General features: G+C 47.0%; 1 protein-coding gene across 1 annotated transcript in view; it reads right to left on the bottom strand.

The window, feature by feature from the left end:
* The window catches only part of SLCO3A1 (solute carrier organic anion transporter family member 3A1), a 109,377-nt gene that overhangs the window by 19,537 nt on the left and 70,300 nt on the right, over positions 1–19,540 (bottom strand). The window contains 3 exon segments of the mRNA XM_008640158.2: positions 5,752–5,845; positions 5,848–5,963; positions 8,844–8,942. Coding sequence (XP_008638380.2) covers positions 5,752–5,845; positions 5,848–5,963; positions 8,844–8,942 — 309 coding nt within the window.

Genomic DNA, 19,540 nt, shown 5'->3' with positions numbered 1-19,540 from the left:
ATGAGGGACAGTGAAGCCCTAGGGAACACAACAGCTAAGGATGGTGCTTCTTCACTGGACTCAACCCAGAAGGAGTCATGGTAAAAGTCACCCTACACCTTACGGACCCAAAGGTTACGTGAACACTTTGGAGCAGCAAATCTCAACTGAAGTCCATTTGCCAAGTGAGAAAAGTCTTTTGGAGTCCAAAGAGTCTCAAACATCTACTCAGAGAACCCACAGGCTGTACCAGACACAGCACACAGACAGACTCATCCTCCCACTCCCAGAAGGACGAGCTCATTTAACATCCTCATGCTGCTGCACCCAATATGCTCCAGAAACGGCAGCAGAAAAGCGATTCCCACTGCCCTGCCAAGATGCACTGAGGAGAACATGACACCTTTTTTCACTGCTGAAGTATTTTCAACCCAACTCTTCAGACCATCCATGTGCAGCGTTTGGTCACAGGATCATCCACAGGCTGGGAGGGACCTGGGTGGATATCCCGAAGCTCTCCAACCCCCCCCACCAACCCCTTGACTTCTGACCTTCTCACACTCCAGCAACACCCGTGCGTGCCAAGGCATCAAACATCCTTCCCTGTCTCCCTCTGTGGGGCCTCTGAGGGTGACAGGCCAGGGGCTTGACAAACGCACATACTTACATACACCAAGTAGCTTTGATTTGTCACTGCACATCGGGGAGTACCGGGGATAATTGGCAACCTCATTACACGAGGTTTAACTACTCTCCAGAAACGACAAACTATAATCATCACGTTGGTGCTTGAAATGAATTGTTAGGAACATTACAATCACCAAGGCCCCTGTTTCTGGTTGGAGCACCCTACAGAGACATGTTTTCAATTTGCAGTAAAGATGAAGAACACAGAAAGCAAAGTAATAAATTAGAGGGAGGTTTACAGCCCAGTCCACCTAGGACAGTGTGGTGAGAGAAAGGCAAAATGTAGCATTGAGCCAAAATACGACTTTCTACTACCCATGTCAGCAGCAAGCCTCAGATCTGAAGAGAAAACAAAAGGCAAAACCTCCACCTGGCTTGAGGAAAAAGGGATGAAGAAAACAGCATAGACAGCAAGAAAATACATTCTGGAAAGAGGTAGCTCCTGTAAAAGAGAATATGGAGTAAGGCAAGAGGTGCTGAAGATATCTTAGATAAATTCAATATGCTGAAGTTCCATGTAGCCTTGGCAAAATTCTCATGAAGGATATGAAGAAAAAGGAAGACACCTAAGTAAAAAGAGCCTTCCTGACAAGATCCAAGCTTGAAGCAGCAGTAACATGCTCAAACATGGAAAGCAAGTCCCTCTAGTCCATCGTCTTCCTTGCAGGAACCACATTTACTCATCTTCAGAGGGGGATATAAACCTCCCTCACCTGTGACACAGAAGTAATGGGAAAGCATTTTTTGGAGACAGGCTCTGCCAGCCTTCAGCTGCTGCTCAGCTTGGGCCCTGAGGTGTGCAGGCTGAATGGTGCTGACAACAAGATGCTGGTTTGGAAACAGCCACGAAGAACCCGACAACAATACCTGCACTCTCATGAAACACAAGCCAAAGGAAACTCAGAGACTGATGGGACTCGATGCCTTTTTTGATAACCTGCCACCTTCTCACCTCAGACCTGGGTTTCTCAGCAAGCCTTTAAGATGTTCGCAGGGGGACAAGACCCAAATCCAAAAAGGCATTGAAGTCTAAACCTGGACCAGAGCCTCACCACTGTGGCCATGAATGTATAAGATGGAGCCCTCTCCAAAACGTTGTCACTATTGCTCATGAGAGTCAGCAGTTAAAAACTACTCCTGTTAGCCTTTAATCCTGCCCAATCCTATGAACTCCCACTGAGGATTACAGGCTCCCCATGGTCCAGGCCCTCCCTGCACAGCTGGGAGCTTTTGGCCTAGCACTATGTGTCTGCTCCCAGAGAGCACTTTGTGGGAGAGAAATCCCAGATTCAGAGCGGCTCCCCCCCTTAGATATTCAGCAGACTGGTACACAAAGAAGGAAGGAATCGAACAGAAGACAAGGCAGCTGTCATCTGTACATCCCAGCTCTCCTACACTCTTGAAAATGAAGCTGGAAAGAAACCAAAATGTTTCCAAATCTAGGGAATTTGCAGTTCTGAAATTCATTTATTACACAGCGAGTTTGCTTTCAGTTCCTTGTGAATGAGATTCTCTTTCCAAACCTGGAGGATTCCATATAAATTTCAACCCTTTTAGGGTTTTAATCTCTTCTGCTAGACAGAGTGGCAGAATGTAATGAATTTCTGTTTTAAATCATTGCAAAACAGAATGCATCTAGGGCAGAGTGTTTCAGAGGTGTTAAAGATCACACCAAGGAAGCATTCCGAAATCAAATTTCATCAGAACTGGCCGCTCAATTTAATAGACATGACATTTCTGTTAAAAAAAAAAAAAAAAGGTTTTAATGAACTATTTCCAAGCACGTCCCAGAGCAGGTGGTGTGTCAGAGGCAGTGAGTGAGAGGGCAGATGCTGGACAGACACGAGCAGAGGGCACAGGTGCCCCGACACAGCAGAGCATCTTCTCTGGCCCCAAGGAGCAGAGAGGTCCCCAAGGCACAGCAGAGGCAGGAAAGCAAAGCTTTTACCCCAGGAGAGCAGGGACTGCACAGCTCATGCCTGAAGCTCTCTCACAGACCACACGGAGAGCGCAGGGCTGGAACAACCCTGCCAGGCAGGAGCAAAGAGCAATGGCAGCATTTATCCAGACTTCTGCTGCTGTTAATCCTTCACTTCTCTGTGCTCCCAAATGGATTTGCTCTGCTGAGCTGAAATACTAATTAGGCAAAGCGGTGCAGCAGTCACGTGCCAGTTTAGCAATGGGAAGCAGCTCTCAGGACTGTCCCAAAGCTTTCCTGCCTGAGCTGCCATGCCCCAATGCAGAGCCCCCTGCTGCCTCTGCTACCTTTGATTGCCTCTCCACCTTGTGCCATTCAAAGGCACCACTTTCATTTCAAGTTTGCAGCTCCTCTTAAGAATGTTTCTTTTCCTGGCATGAAAATACCCCACAGGAAGAGATCCCAGGGCTTCCCAAAAGCTGAGCCCTCCCTCCTGCTTAGACCTTGACAGAGGTGTAAAAGATTGAGCATGTTCCTTTTATATTAGTCCTGGCTTTTTTTGCATGCTAAGGCTAGAGAAAAGCCAAAGAATCTCAGCCAGCCCTCCATCTCACTGACTTTCAGCAGAACTTGTGGTGTCTGGAGCATCCTCCCACGTGCCAGCCGTGCCACGTCTCTAGCTGACAGCCATGACCCAGCTAAGAGCATGTCCCCAGCTGACACTACCCTGCTTCCTCTCCTACCATGTCCTTTCTCTTGTGGCAGTCACTGCAAGGGTTGGAAAAAATGTAATAGAAAATGATAAAGCTCATTCAGTAGCAAAAAAGGAGACGCAGTTCATTCTCTAAGGATGTGCTTGATACAGAGGGTGTTTGCATAATCAATCCAGAGAAACAACTCTTCCTCCCCACACTTGCACGAGAGATGGACAATCTGCACCTCCATGCAGACATGGACTTACAGCAGGAACAGCCCTGCCCGGGACAAGCTGCAGAGACAACGCTTGCTAAGAATGAGGCACGGTTATAGCCATACAAACACCAAGGAGCATTTCTGGTCCCAGCCCCTGGTACAGATAAGAAAAGCCCAGAAAAGCTGTCGTTGTCCCATCCCTGGAAGTGTTCAGGGCCAGAATGGATGGAGCTCTGAGCAACCTGGTCTAGTGAAAGGTGTCCTTGCCCATGGCAGGGAGATTGGAACTACATGATCTTTAAGGTCCCTTCCAACTCATGCCATTCTATGATTCCACAGATTCTGTTCAGCTTCACAAATGCATGCAAAATCCAAGGCCATATTAGGACAGAAGACATGACTATGCATGCACATGTATACTTTTAAGCTCTGTATATAATTAAAAGTCCTTTTTATTCTAGGAAAAAGCTTAAACAGTCTTGACTTCCTCCAAAGGAGAATCAACAAATAGATTACAGATACTAGGAGCTGCCACAAAGGAATGCATACAGATATTCCAGCTGCTACGGAAGTAATGTATACCCACAGGAAGATTTAACCATCACCTGAAACACTGCTCCTCAGGAAGGACGAGGTGTGTTTGCCTTCCCTCATGGAATGTCTGAACATCTCCAGGCAGGCACTTCAGCCACACGACTCTTGACCACATTCCGACTGTGACAACAGTGGCAAGGGACTTGAAAGGAGATGTCAGCTACCAACCCCGTGTTGTCTGTGACAACCTCAAAGGAATAACTAAAAAGGTCATTCCTTGTCTTATTTGATGTGATGTAAATTTTATTTCAAAGTCCATCTACAAAGAGGCTCCTGGAATACCGACTGATCCAAAATGGGGTTACCTGCAGAGAGAGGACTAACATGGAGGACTGTGGTGCCTCCTAATGCAATCAATACTTGAAGCATATGGACGTGGCAGTTTCATTTCTCTACTTCAATGAGCAACAGATGCTCAGTGAACCCCCCATGGCCTCCCTGTGTGCAAGATGCTCAGCATCATCCTCAGGCTGAACTGCTGCCCCTCCGTGCAGCAGGGATACGTCATATTCTTTCATTTTTCTGTATGAAAACCTGCAAACATTTCCAGTGTGTACTCCAAAAGCTCAGTGGCCACAAGCAGACACTCTGATGTGTACACAACAAAAGCCACAGAACTATTCATATGGACCTACCATGGGAAAAGCCCATGCAAGAGAAAATCCTTGCAACAAGGATGAAAGGATGAAGAAATTAATTTTACTGACAGAGTTTCAAACTATTTATCCCTCCACCTTTCTTTTGAATTTCCTCATCAAGTCAAAATTTCACATCTTTGACCTTCCCTTAATGAACAACCGCATCAACTATTCAAGGCTTTTTTTTTTTTTTAGACAACACTTTTTTCCCCAAAGTCTCTTCTTCCTTCCCACCCGCTCTTCATTCAACTCCCAATTAAGGTGACTGCACAGGGAGTAAGTGATTTTGTCCTCGTTTATCTAAATGCATCAGGCAGTAATGAAACTCGCTCTGCCACAGCAACAGGGAGTGGGAAGCAGCCACCAGTGCTACAGAAACACCCTCTCAGATGAAGGATTTTCCAGCGCAGCCTAGAGAAAGGGTATTTGCCCACACTCTCCCACGAAATGCTGGATCCTCAGCTGACTTTAATTAGAGTCACCTCCATTTCCATCACTGCAGGACATGATGTGAGGCTTTCTCTCTAATTTGCTACAAATCACGCTCTGCCCTGCCATTTTGCTGCTATTCTGGGCTGGCATCTCCCTCTTCCCATTTCAGTTTACGAGCTGTGGTGATGCCCAGCACTCGTTGCTTTGTATCTGGGATTGCACTAAGCTGAAGCTCAGATGCTGGGAGCTCCCAATTTCTTTTAAGTGCCCTTGCTGGCTCGCTCTCTGTTTTGGGAGGCAGATGGGAGCAGGGACAGCACGCTGGAGAGCAGTTCACAAATTGCTCTGGCAACTGTGCTGCCCTTCATTTTTTTACCAACTCTATAGGACTAGCATACGTTTCTGAAGCTCTGCAGCTTAAAAAAACCCAACGCCTTCAAGTGGAACAAAGTCTCTCTTTCAAATGCAGACACCACCAGCGATAATTAGAAGCTGGGGACTGAAACTTCAGGCCACTGATTTTTTGGAGGACTTTTGGGGGGACAGAGGACCTGCTGCTGAGCCTCACAGACAACACAACGAGCGTCTCACCTCTCAGCTGCTGGAAGCAGGTCGTGCTGCTCTCCCCATCCAGCGGGTGCCGCAGGACCCCATTGCTGGGCTTGGGCCGCTCGTATTCGGCAGCGACTGCGGGAACCCGAACATCGGCAGGGAAGAGAAGAAGAGTAAGGCACCACAGAGCAGGAAGCCTCCCCACCACGCTCCGATCCACCGAGGGTCGTCCGGGGTTATGTCCAGCTTACCTGTGGGGGGAGCAAACACCAGTCAGGGGTTTGGCCATGGGGAGAGGAAGACAACGGTGTGAGGATCCCGTGGGCTGCAAGGTGGTTGTAGGGGCCTTTGCTGGCTGATGAGGAGCATGAGACACAAGGTGGGAGCCCACAGTGCACCCCGCAGCTGTAGCATGTAGCCACCAGTGCACAGTGACCTCCACATCCAAGATCACCTCTTCTATCTAGATGGTACTTCCAGCTTCTGCAACACCCTGTAATCAGAGCTTCTCTCCAGTGTTTTTGGCTCTGCCAGCTCTAGGAAGCTGCTGTACACCAGTCAGTGTCCCCTGTGCTGGCACTGAGGTTTTGGACATCCCTGTCCCAGTGTGTCACACTCCCCTGACACACCTGCACAGAGAAGCAGCAGCACACACAAGGACACTGCATCTCCATCCCTGCTTACCCTGTTTTCCCAGGAGCTCAATGCTCCCCCTGCTTTGAATTCACATGTCTTTTCAGCAAAAGAGATTGGCATTTGGGCTTTAGGGACACCTGTGAATGTGTGGAGGGTGAAACAGTCCTAAATATTGGAAAAGAAACCCACCCACTGCATCAAATGGGCTCAGGAAGGTAGAGAAATAATCAGAAAATGAAGAAAAGCAAAATAAAAGGCAAGGGTATGCTGTAGGCCACCACTCAGTAGAGATAAGGTATAAGAAGGGTCTGAGTCAGTGTGGGGAAATAAAAATAAACAGCAGGAGAGGAAAAACTGTGTTCCTAACTGCTGCCTTGCTGCCACAGCCACAAGGGTGCCCTGTGCTGGAGCTGATTCCTGGGGGAGATCCAGGTCCATGGGGCTGGAATAACAAGTTCCTCTGTTCATGGTGACTCTCTGGTTACTGCCACTCTGAAAAATCTGTCTCAAGTGAGGCAATCGAGTTGTCTCTCAAGCAGAGACAGAAGGAAACTCTTTTCTCCTTAGGGAAAATAACATGTAGCTCTCAAACACAGATAAAGTTTGAAAAATAGTGTTGTGGAGGGACTGGATTCTTGTGCTGTCACTTCCTCCTGCCTGAAGCGCACTTTTTTCAGGTTCTTGGGAACACAACAGTGTGAACAGTCAGGCAAATCAGAGTCTTCTTCATATTCCCTTCCTAAAATAGCTGCTGGGTGACAGCGAGTGCAGCACCATGCCCTGCCATCCCACACCTGCCCAAAACAGGACAAGGCTCAACCCCCTGGAGCTTGTTCTCCTTGTGCCACCTTGAGCTGCAAGGCAGAGCCAGCTGCAAAGTGGAAATTCTTTCCCATACATAAATCAACAGAGGCCATGTGTGCCCCCAGCTTTTGCATGACAGCAACTGACCACGGCCAAAGCCAGCAGGACCTGGAGCTGGGCAGCTCTGCACCCTCCCTGTGAAGTGGCTGAGGCACAGCCCTTCCAGGCTTCTCAGCAGTAACATTTTACAGTTCTCCTCTGTGGCTCTGTATTTGTCTGGGCTTTTTGAGCTGTAAATACTGAGAGCAATGTCTTATGTTAAAAATGGCCAGAAGACATCAAATTAACTTTTTAGCTAGGTCAGCGTCTTGCCTCTGATGGTAACCAGCTGCAGCTGCCCAGAAAGTCTACAAGAATAAAGTCAGCATGTATTTTTCTTGTGGCTCGGGGGCTTTCTAAGCTAAATTTGGTGTTGTGTTCATTTTTTGTGTATATAAACTTGTCCAATTGCTTTAAAATCCATTTGGAGATTTTTAGCACCTTATGGTGAGGAGTTCTACTGGGAGATAAAGTATTTTGCTATGTACATTCATATTTCAGTGTAAATTATACTAAATGGTCAAATATCTAACAGGTTTCACACAGCTCCTCTGTCAAACAAGGCTTTGGTAAAGCCAAGGAATGAAAAGGGGCCGTGTGGTGTTTGACCAAACTGCAGCCAAATGCTTCAGCCATCCCAAAAGATACTTCTTTCTCATTTGATGTTATTTACAATTCTTCAGCTGCCATGTGCACGTGAAACCAAAAAAGGCAGTAACACTTTTGCAGATTTGCACAATTCTGTTCTGAGTCCTGCAAGGTTCAACTCCATCCAAATGCACCCTGTGACAATGTATTTGCAACATTACAGAGATGAAATGCACCCTCAAAGGGACAAAACCCCTGCATAAGGGTCTGTGAGGTTCAGTGGAGCTGAGAACTGTGGAAAAAGCATCTGAACAACTGAGGAAAGGAATGAAGCATCAGGTTTGCTGTGTTGCCAGAGGGCCGGGGAAGCAACGGAGAACAGCCTGTTACATGTTGCCCTCTCATGGCGAAGAACACATAGTGCAGGTACCAATAAGAGCAGAATTCGATCTAAATGAACAAAAGGACAATTTGCAAACAATCTGCTTTAACCCGAGTGAAGTCGAGGTGAGCAATAATTATTTAGTGCTTTGGAGAAAAGCGATAATGCTGTGGGACTGAAGCTACCCATCCAAGCAGGGTCAAGGGCAGAAGGTGCTGGGCATGGGTCTTACTGGTGTGCCTCCATCAGAACGTGGATGGTTCCCCCATGCCCTGGGATGGCAGCTCTCCAGTTTTCACCCCACAGCTCTGGACACAGCTCCCCTGGTATGACAATGCCACAGTGCTATTTCGAGGTGTCCTCTAAGAGCTGGGCTGAAACCCATCTCACAGCAGAAAACCCACAGAAGGGAATAAATTTTAACCACTACAAATCTGTTATTTATCAGGACAGAGCTGAAACCTTTTGAATCCCAGTCTTAAAACCCTTCTAAAGTGATGCTCATACATGCAAGAGGCACTCAAGATGGAATGACAGTTTCCTGCTTATGAGCATCTACATTTCTGTCCTGCTGGTACAACTTCAGCGTATTTGATTTGAAACCAAAGCCAGTTCTCCTTACTTGTGTCAATGAAGACCGCATCCACATAGATTTTGGTACAGAAGGAGCCCAAGATAAATCCACAGGCTGGTCCAAATACCAGCATCGTAAACAGGATGCCTACAAGGAGAGAGAAAAGAGAAGATTAGTACTAGGCTCTGGTTATTCATTGCAAGTTGTTCTGCTTGTCTCCTGTGAGATGGCATCACCTTACTGATGCCAAATAGATAGGGATAGTCTCTGTGTTGACTGCTCCAGGCAAAAGAGCACCCTAAATGTGTTTTACTTTTCCATATCTCTTCTGGAAAATGAACAGATGGAGGTGTGATAATGCTGAAGGATTTCTATTGAGCTGAGAAGACAGTGTGGACATATGCCGTGTTTTGGTCGGCTGGCTGCTCTAAAAGATGTCTTACTCAACAGCACAAGGTAAAGCAAACCTGCCTTCTCCCCACAGGCAAGTCTGTCTTTGCCACCTCCAGCTAAAATCCTGGTAGACAGAATTTTCAGACATTAGGGACAGCAAATCTATGAAACGAGCATTGTCACAGACTGCTGGATAAAGTCCCTTTACAGAAGTAGGAGCACTTTCCCAAATCTGTGAAGCCCTTCTCCCCATCAGACACACACGGAAAATATTCATGAAGGTGTGTGGATCTTCCAGCCTCTCATAACTGCTTGTTCTTTCTGCAAAACCTGCATGAAATTGCCAGTGTAATGCCAGGAGAAGAGCTATTATGAGTAAATTACTTATTTGTTTCCATACAGTACTTAGAAGCATTTATTTTCACTCCCATTTTGGCCCTGAAACAGGAATGCTACAGGCACAGTGCCAGCTCTCAATTATCCAGGGAAGAAAGGTGGGGGGACACAAGGATAATCCAGAAAAAGAAGCAGCAAAGATAAAACAAAACATTTTCAAATTAGACAATAAGAACATATTTGGTACCTTCACATTTGGGATAACAACAACATTTGGGAAAAACAACAAAAAGTCCCCCAAGGACCCTTGTAAATGGATTTCTGAAGGGAGCAGGGACAGTCTGAGCAGTATGGAGCAGAGCAAGAGCCTGCTTGTTCCCTCTGAGCAAGGCATTGCTGATGGACTCATGCGCCTGGTGAGGGGGGGACCCCAGCAGAGATGTGCCAGCCTGTGCCAGCACCAGTCTTGGTGTCACTGCACTTCAGAAATGGCCCATGAAGGAGCTTACTTGCATCTGGGTGCTTTGCTCACTCTCCTGATCTCTCTGGGGGTGTTGCCTGGCATCTCAGTGCATTTATAATGCACTTCAACACAGCTATCTCAGCCCTCAAGTTCCTTATCTGGAAACTTTTAATTCCCAAGTTCCCTCGCTGTGCATTTCTCAGGAGCTGGAGAAATCATCAGAGCTGCAAAAAAAATTCCCAGACCACCATCCCCAGGCAAGGCAAACCTCACCTGCTGATGATGGCTTAGCCAAGCAGAATAAACTGGTATGGTGAGAAGCAACTTCACCTTCATTTTTAAAATGCAGGGTGCAAACTAATTCCTCCAGGTTGCTGGCACTGGGACTTGGCTGGATTAATAACCAGGGGCAAAGCAGAGGTGCCTCCAGCCAGCTGCTCACATAGGAAGCCGGCACATTAATGCCTTCATGGCTCTCACCTACAGCAGCACGAGGGACAAACGAAGGTGGTGGGAGGGAAAGAAGTGCCAGGTTGTATGAGCTGCAGTGAGGAGTCACTGCTGTCAGGGCAGCAGCAGGAGCTGCCAGCCCCAGCCGTGTCTCTGCCAAGCTCAAAGCTGCAGCAATGGCACCACACTGCAGCCCATGCTTAAATCAGTCCCCAGGGTCTCTGCCTGTGATGTCCATGTCACAAGTGGACCAGCCGTCTCCTCTCCTGCAGTCACCTTGTCCTGGGGTGCTGGGTTTGTGCTCCATGATCCAGCATTAATTGGGGAATTTGTGCTCCTCGAGCAAGAGAGCTGCTCAGGAAACCCGTGCCTTGCTCCTTTGGGGATCTATAAAGCCTCATGTGGGATTTCCCTGGTTACCCGCAGAAATACTTCATGGGATGTGAAATGAGGCAAGAGACCGGCTGGGAGAGCAGAGAAAAAGGGATTTAATTTCCCAGCACACTCAGCCCCATCTCCCCTCCTTCCCAGCCCTGCTTGGGGCTATACAATTTCCAACAGGATTTTATAAAATATCCATGTCACTTTTTTTTTTGTCACTAGATGGCATCAGTGTTTGTCATTCAGCCCCCAAACGCCACGTGGAGCAGGCTGGGTAACAGTGCTGCTCATCCTTGTTCCCAAAACACGATGGTGGCTCCCGGGGTCCTGCAGCCCCATGGAGGATGGCACTGACACAGGGCACTGTTGTCACCCACGTATCTGCCAAATACACACTCAGTCTGTGCCCCTTCCCGTTTGTGTGAAGAAAATCACAGGTTTTAGGACAAACTGTTCTGTAACTGTTAAGTTTTTAGTCACAGAGTTTAAGGAGACAGCATCTAGCAGAGATTGCCATGGCTATTCCTGTGATGAATGAGACAGCATTCAAATATCATTGAAAACTGAACATTAATTACAAATTTCTACGTAATTATGGTCAAGCACATAAAGACATGCTGGGCCCCATATCATCTGGGGAGATGACAAATGGAGCTACTCAGGCAGAAGGACAAGGGCCAGTTCTACCCTTTAGGCAACACCTTTGGATGCACCAGTGTTGGGTCAAGGAGGGCTGGAAGTCTGCCCCGTGATCTCCAAAGCACAGAGCTGTCTGACCATGTGTGTACAGGGAAAACCACAGAAATGGTGTTTTTTTCATGGAGCAAAGTGCCAAGACAAAGAACATGGAAAAAGATCATCCTTCACTGAAACCAAAAAGGAATTATTTCCCCCTTTTCCCAAAGCAGAAGAGAGCAGGGACCTGTGGCTGGTGATCCAGCAGCAGCAGGGAGATGCTTGCAGACAACTAGCTCAGAAAAAGGCAAACATTGAGAAAGCCATGGCCAGTGTAGGTACAGGCACAGGTGACAGCTGAACACTGCCCCTCCTCACACTACTGCATCTCAAAATCACTATGTAAGAAACAAGCCCTGTCCCCAGTTATTAAAATACCACATTTTATATCCTCGTGGCTGCAGGAAGGCACGATTTGCTCTGCAACATCCTCACTAGAGGGCAATGTGGGATAGAGCATCCACTGAAACACCTATCTAACATCTTACAAAAGCTATTAAATTATTATTCACCTCTAGGCTAGCTTAAAAAAACCCTTAATTGTGTTTTATCTTTTTCTGTAGTTTGTCCTAAAATCAAGAAAACAACCAGTTTACCCCATGCCCTTTTTTATCGTTTTTTAAGACTCCAGCAAACTCCTAGGGTTGCAGTAATAGTATTTTACACTTTAATTCACTAATCAAGCAGATTGTGGAAAAACCCAAGGCATGGAATGTCACAATGGATAGTCCAGGGTCTGTACAGAGCAGGAGCACGCTCAAGGATCAATGGAGCATGCTGCTGGGCACAAAAAGTAGGCTATTAAGCAATTGTGGATAGTGCCTGTGGTTGAACATTTATGCAGAATTGAGGACACAAGGGGAAATTAGGCAAGTTAGAATTAGCTTAAGACATCCTTCCTCTTTTGAGAAATGCTGCACAACTGCTACCACCCTGGCTATTAGGAGAACACTTTCCACATCACCCACCTCGTCATGCAACCACAAAGCTGCTGCTTAGTGGAGAAGGAGTTCCTGCAAAAGCCCTCTTCCCAGTGCCGGGGCTGCTGCTACGGATTAAGATGTGCTAAATTTGTGGCTGGCTTTAATACCACTTGCTTCGTTTTTTACCATGTTTCCCTCTGACTTTTAGATCAGTCTGATTTGATGGAGCCAGAGGACACTGATACCCAGAGAGAACACATCAAAGGTCCTATCCTGGCTCCACGAGGCTCTTGGGAAATTCCCACTGATGCCAATAAAACCAGTGATCAAGTATAGGTACTGAAATTTCATGGTATTTTTATTTTTAATCTCAGAGTTGTTTTTAAAATTCTTTCTAAATTATGGCAATTCTTAGAAATACTCCAGAGAAGTGAGTTAAAGAACAAAGCAACTCTCTTGGGACAATTCAAATGTTTTGTTTGGTAACTCTCAAATACTTCCTTCCAGTTTGTGTCCTTTTAGAGCACAATTACATCTCAGTTTGAAAACAGCTAACAGTTTTCAGTTTAACTGCTCTACCCCCCTCATCAGTCTCCCTGCCTCCCAAAAAGGCAGGAAAAAAAAAAAAAGTAGCAAGTAGGGCTGCACTGAGAAATCAGAACTATCTTCCTCCCCCATCTTTTCAAATGGAACAATTTGCTAAATCCTACTTTGTCCTGTCAACTGACATTTTCCAGGGGCTGAGGAAAGGATTGGGACAGAGGGAGTATTAGATCTGACATTTTGTGATGAGATTTTATCACTAGTAAGGTCCAAGAGTGATGATGCAGTTTGCCATCAGAGCAAAGGGAAGGAGCAGCAGCAGGTACCACATCTGTGGAGAGACAGTGGCACAGAGATGCTCAGTGAGTCATGCAAAGTGCACATGAACCCAACTGCAGACACAGAGTTAACGGCTGTCAGTATTTCGGTAATAAAGACCTGTCCCTTGGTGTTTCAAGTTGCTTTCCAGTAGCAACAGGATCCTGAAACATGAGCAAACCTGTGTTGTTTGCAGGGTAAAACAGGTGAAGCATCAACTCAATCCCTGTAATGAATTAACTGGGGACAGCAACTCCCAGGCTGGAAATAAGGTATCGAGGGAGACACTGCAAGGCTTGCCAGTCTCACCGAGGTGCAGCCAGAGGCATCTCAGGTACAGTTCACTGAGGAATGAGAGCAGGTTCAGCACAGTCATGGGCTCAGGAAAAAACACACGTGGGCAGCTAAACACCACCAAGTCATTTCACTTCAAAGCCTCAGCCCTACCAGAGGCTGAGGACATGAGGAAATTTATTTTGGAGAGCTGCCAACATACTCCAGGCAAAGGTGAGCTGGGTAGGTGAGACAGGAGAAGGAAAAGGAGCATCTCCCACAGCGGGGCTGGCTATCAGAGCAGGAACCATCAGCAGTGACTCACACAGTGCTTCCCAACCATGGGCAAACCCCTGGTGCAGCAGAGAATCCTGTTTTATTTTAGCTATGGAGTTGTCACTGGTATCTGCTGGGTCCCCTGGAGCCAGGTTGCTCCTGCCTTGGCATTTCCATGAAATTGGAAAGTGTAGGAGATTATTCACTGTGCTCCAAAGGATCAGCATGCCTTCAGCAAAGCACATGGTCAGAGAAATGCCTCCTCCCCCTTGCACCATCCCAGGGGACAGCTTTGGTGGGCAAAAAGCTGATCAGTTTGGAAGATGTGGGAAACTTTTGCAAAACAGTTTGTCCTTGCATCAAGTAACTACATCCCTGTAGAGGAAGGGATCAGGGAGCTAAATGCGATCTTTGTCAGCAACTGGGTGTTAAAGTGACCATCACAAAACACAGGTTCTGGGGTGTGTGGGGGAGGGCACAGCACAGACCCCACCTGCCATGGCCATGGGAGTGCTGCTGTGGTCATGGGACAGCATCCGGCCAGGAATGTCACCCCCAGGCTCCTGCCTGTGCAGGACCAAGCTCTTTCTAAAAGCACAAAGGGAACTGGCTTTGCAAAGCACGAGATAATCTCAAAACCCTGCTTGTCCCACATTTCCCGCTGCGTGGAGGACCAGGCAGGCCAATGGACAGGGATTACTGGAATATGGTAATTCATGTGCTCTGTGACCTGCCCTTAAAGAGACACCAGCCCAGCACAGCCTGTGGGAACCAAAGGCATCCTGGTACAGACTGGGGATGCTGCATCCTCCTGCACACCACGTAGCGGCTCTCAAGGGCTTGGGATAAAGGTTCCACACTCACACCTGGTGGGCAAAGCTTCAGTGGGTTTTCTCTGACTTCTATCAGTTGCTGTAACCTCAAAAACGCACAGTAAGGGTAGAGGGAGGCTGTTTGCTACACAGATGGCTTCTTTCCACAGCAAAACCTGCTGGAGTCATCCAGCACTGCCCAGCCTCCCAGGCAGACAGCGTGCCCATGAGCTGCCCATGCCCACAGGAGTGCAGGGATGCCTACATTCCTTCTCAGCCCTTGGTCTCTCATTCCCAGCTTTGCTCATTTACCATGGAAAGACATAATTTTTCCTGCCATTCAGCTCCCTCTCTACACAACCAGCTGCCCATCACCACCTCCTGTTCCCTTATGGCTCCTGCTTACTTGCACCGGCTGTAGGAAAGGTGAAGAGGTGGTGTTGGACCAGTGGCGTGTTTTGATTTGTTCTGCTTCCTCAGTGCAACCATTGAAGCGAAGGAAATGTTCAAACAGTCTGGACAGACATTTCCAAGTGCCTGCAGCTGTTGATTAATGAGGAATAACGTTGGGATAATTCACTTTAATGTTTAGCCTTTGTCCTGATGGGGATCAAGGCGGTTCCAGCCCTGTATTGGCATGAGGTGGGGAGGAGTGAAGAGGTTGGGGGTTCATCCCATCTGTACAGTAGCACACATATTATTTATTAGTTCTGCCTTCAGGAGCTCAACACCAGCAGACCCCTCAGACACCTATTTAGGGTTGCTCAAGTGACGCCAAAGACAGGGATGGATGTCCTGCCACTCCCAAGGCATGAGAGGCTGGAATCCCTGCTCAGCCATCCCCTTCCCACGGACCATTCACTGCATCTCATTACTTTTCTACCTTTTAACAAAAGCTAGTCGCTCCTTGGGACGTGCTGCAAGATGCACAAATACTATGCATGCTTTAGTAATCAGGAACACAAAATGTATTAGAATAAACTGCGTTTTAGTTCTGAGCTCTTCTCATTGATTCCACCGTTACAGCTCACTGCCTGCATCTGAGTGTGCAACACAACACCTGGAGAAAGGTCCGACAGCACTGTCCCAAGACATCCTATTTCTCACTGACAGACTTGCAGCTGCTTTTGGGCCAGTGGAGCAGCTCCAGAAAGCCTGCAAAGCAAAAGTTTTGGATTGAATCTGACTCCTCTCATTTCCATGTGACCATTTGTGATGCGAGAGCCATGGTTTAGTTCTTTCAGCCAGTGAAAAAAATTATTACAGAGTTTGAAACCAGGCAGCCTTGGACATCTCCCATCCTCCCCTCTTCGCTGATCAAACATTTCCATCAATACAACAAATCAGTTTCAGCAGCCTCTAGAATCTGCTCTTGCTTCATGAAGATGTGGGGGTTTAATGCAAGCCACCACTGCATGGAAGTGCTGCAGACTTCCTTATTTACCTCCAAGTTTAATAAGACTTAGTAACTGTAGCTAAGCTGGTTGGGGAGTTTCATTTACTTATCAAGATGCAATAAAAACATGCACTCATGCTACAGACATAACAAACTTCTAATATGATTCTTCCAGGGCTGCAGAGAGAGCCCATGGAAGTGGCCTGCCTCCTGCCCCCTGGAAAAGACTATTTCACTAGTTCAGCACAGTTTTTGTTCTAGCCTATATTTAACATTCAGATGTTAGTCCCTGAAGAGATTGCTTGCACTTGAAAGTACATTACATGGCAGTCTCTCCCCGGACTATCAGGGTCCTTTTAAATATTGATATCCATCAAAATTCAGGATTTCTCTAAGGAAATGTCTGTTGACTTTGAGGTGAAATCTGTTTTCTATAAGCAGGTACTTTGCCTGGTGAACCACCGTGCATTTTCAATTATTACCAAGCCTTAGGTTTGTTTTATCAGCAAATCCCTGTCCCCAGCACTATCAAGGCTACATGTGAAAGGATCAGTGTTATACCAACAACTGACAGTCCCAGGGGATCCTGATGCACACATGGAATGTTTGCAGAGTGGCACAGAAGGGGATTGGACTTCTGCATTTAGGAGCACAAGCTCAGCATCCAGCCCCAGATTTTCCATAATGACTAGGTGCACTTGTGGCAGCTCAAAAGCACACTGATTAGCTAGTTTGTGCCCTCATTCTGATGAGCACAGAAATAAGGAAAACCCAAGCAAAACAAAACCAACACCCTCCCCCCCACAAAATAGAAAAAACTCTCACAAAACAAAATACAACCCCAAATCAACCAAAAACCCAACCCAGAGCCCTAAGTCTATTGGCTTTTAGGTCCCTCCTTTATCCAGCTGCTGAAACAGGATCACCAAAAAGATGGCAGAGAAACAAATCACGCGATGAAAAAAGCTCCACAACCCTCAAAACTGCGTTTGCAAGAAAACAAAAATTAAAGCAGCCAATTTGTGAGCTCTGCAAGGTAAACTATGGGGATGTGCTCCCTACAGAAATCTTGGGATTAATTTGGTTGCACCAGTTAACACTGGGAACGAACTGTTCCCACTCCAGTTTTCCTCCCCAGCATCCCAGTCCCCTCCTAGGCAGCGGAGGGACCTCTTGCTGCATTTCTCTCCTCACTGATGGGAAGCTGGAGAAGAAATTTGCTTATGCTAATCAATCCCTGGCACCAGTCACACGAGAGCTAATCCACTGGCAGTCTCCATCAGTCTCTGCATATTTAACCAAAGCAGCGAACACTCACAGAGGATTATGAACGCAGTGGCATTGTTGTAGCAGTGTTTTCCTACTTAAGCTGCAATCACTCTGATGCTCTGTCTCTTAATATTTATACACACTCTACACACAAACAGTGTGCAGAATCACATCAGTGCATGCATGCATCCTGGTCAGACAGTGCCTACGAAAACACACGCACCACACGGTGATTTAATACATCTCCCTGCACTCAGTGCTGTCTCCGCCCTCTTCCAAAATGCTCACCTTCATGCTTGTTATTTCTATAAACCAGCATCCCTTAAGATAGGCATATTGCTTAATCCTCACAAAAGATTTGTCTCCTTCTGCAAAGGTTTTACAGGTAGTTTGGACATACATGGCAAGAGATTAGAGACTCAGGCTGGGTTAGGAGAAGTCTTGAGAAAGAAGCTTAAGAGTCAATTTTTCTGCCACTTTCTGCAAAAAGGAAACAATGAAACAAACAAAGTATGAACCCATGTCCTGTCCAGTCAGGGGTGTCATGAAAAGCTGGCGCTGAGCGATCTCTGAAAAATAAGGACGAGGCACTTGTTCCACCTACCCTGCTGGCTCACATTCCTGTCCCTGAAACTTGCTTGTTATCACATCAGAAGAAGTCAGCTCAGTTTAAGAAGTGGGTACAAGCACGTTCCTAACTATAGCGTGCAAATCCAGGGCAGGCTATTTACACCCTGACGCACGAGCCCACGAGCCACGGATTCCACACCTTCAACATACGGTGCAAACACACCAGCCGTAGCCGTGGGCTTGAACCAGCAATTTCCACCTTGCAAGCAATTTTCCCCTTGTGCTAATTACCTTGGGAGGCAGCCACCAAAGAGACTTTGGAAGAAAAGAAGCCACATGCTCCAGCGCCAAGTACGGGTTTTTGAAAGGCTGAAGTCACACGCCTTCGAGCTGTGCTCGTCTCCTCCCAGCAGTTAAACACAAACACCTGTTCCACCAAATCCACGACGCCTCTGTAGCTACAGACGGGCAGATTTCCTTGTGCTATTTCCCAGGAATTGTGCCAACTGTAGGTTTGTATGGAAATATACTTTTAGGGCACTTTCCTCTGTCTCTACAGGACTGCAACTCTGCTCTGAGTTTGTTGACTGATGTCCCTTTTAATACTGGGTGGTTTTGATCCTACAGAGGAGTGTAGGGATACATTAAAGACCTGCACAAAATTGTTCCCAGCCTTCTCTCCCCTGCTCAGATGAGCTGTCCACCCCACCTGCGAGCACAACCTGAGTTTGCTCAACAGACATGAGCCCCTTTTGAGGCTCTTGCACATTTTGACCTCTATCACCTGAATTCTGCACAAGTCAGCACCTCCTTATACTCTAAAATACACTAGGGGGAAAAAAACCCCAACAGCTCATACATCTGAGAGTACAATGAGCTATTCACACATACGATTCTCAGAGCCTGTAAAATGTGAATTTTGGCACTTGGAGGTTGGTGTAACACCACCTTCCCTTTTTATTTATTTATTTTCAGCTGTGTACTGAGTTCAGAACAGACACAACACGTTCTTTTGAGGAAAGAGCTGCCAGAACTGCCTCCCTCTCTCTCTAACCTCTGCCTTGGGGGTATCCCTTCCCACCCCACATACCTTAAATGAGAACACGTTCCATTTCTAACTGAGCTTTTATGTCAATACAGACAGCTTGCTTCTTTTCTTAGCAACGATGAGTGAGGAAGAAAAGTTCAGCTCTGTTTCCTCCCTGCTGGACTTCCTACATGTCTGTCTCACCATTGGAAGAGCTCTTCCCTGCAGAATTCCCCACTGCTCCTTCCTACCTCTCACCTGACTGCAGCAGAGGGCCACTGCTGCATTTCCAGTCTTTTTCATGTCTGTAAAAGCATTTGCCATTTCTTTCTTGTGCTGACAGCACCTGGGATTTCAAGACCTTTCTTTCCTCTTAGCATCATCATCCAGAGAAGGGATTTGCCAGGGTTAGAGGACACAGACTCATCAGGTATGGTGCTGGATACCCCAACAGCCCACAGCTCCCCAAATCCCACTCTCCTCCCAGTTGATCAAGCTGTTACACACACATCCATGAGTAATTCTCCATCCCAAACACAGCACCTGCCACAGAGTGTGACGCTCTGAACAATGGGTGAAA

This window comes from Corvus brachyrhynchos, unplaced genomic scaffold (genome assembly GCF_000691975.1).
Source record: "Corvus brachyrhynchos isolate BGI_N302 unplaced genomic scaffold, ASM69197v1 scaffold97, whole genome shotgun sequence".
Taxonomy (NCBI): Eukaryota; Metazoa; Chordata; class Aves; order Passeriformes; family Corvidae; genus Corvus; species Corvus brachyrhynchos.
Note: the sequence above shows the minus strand (reverse complement) of the source record. Positions and strands in the feature narration are given on the sequence as shown.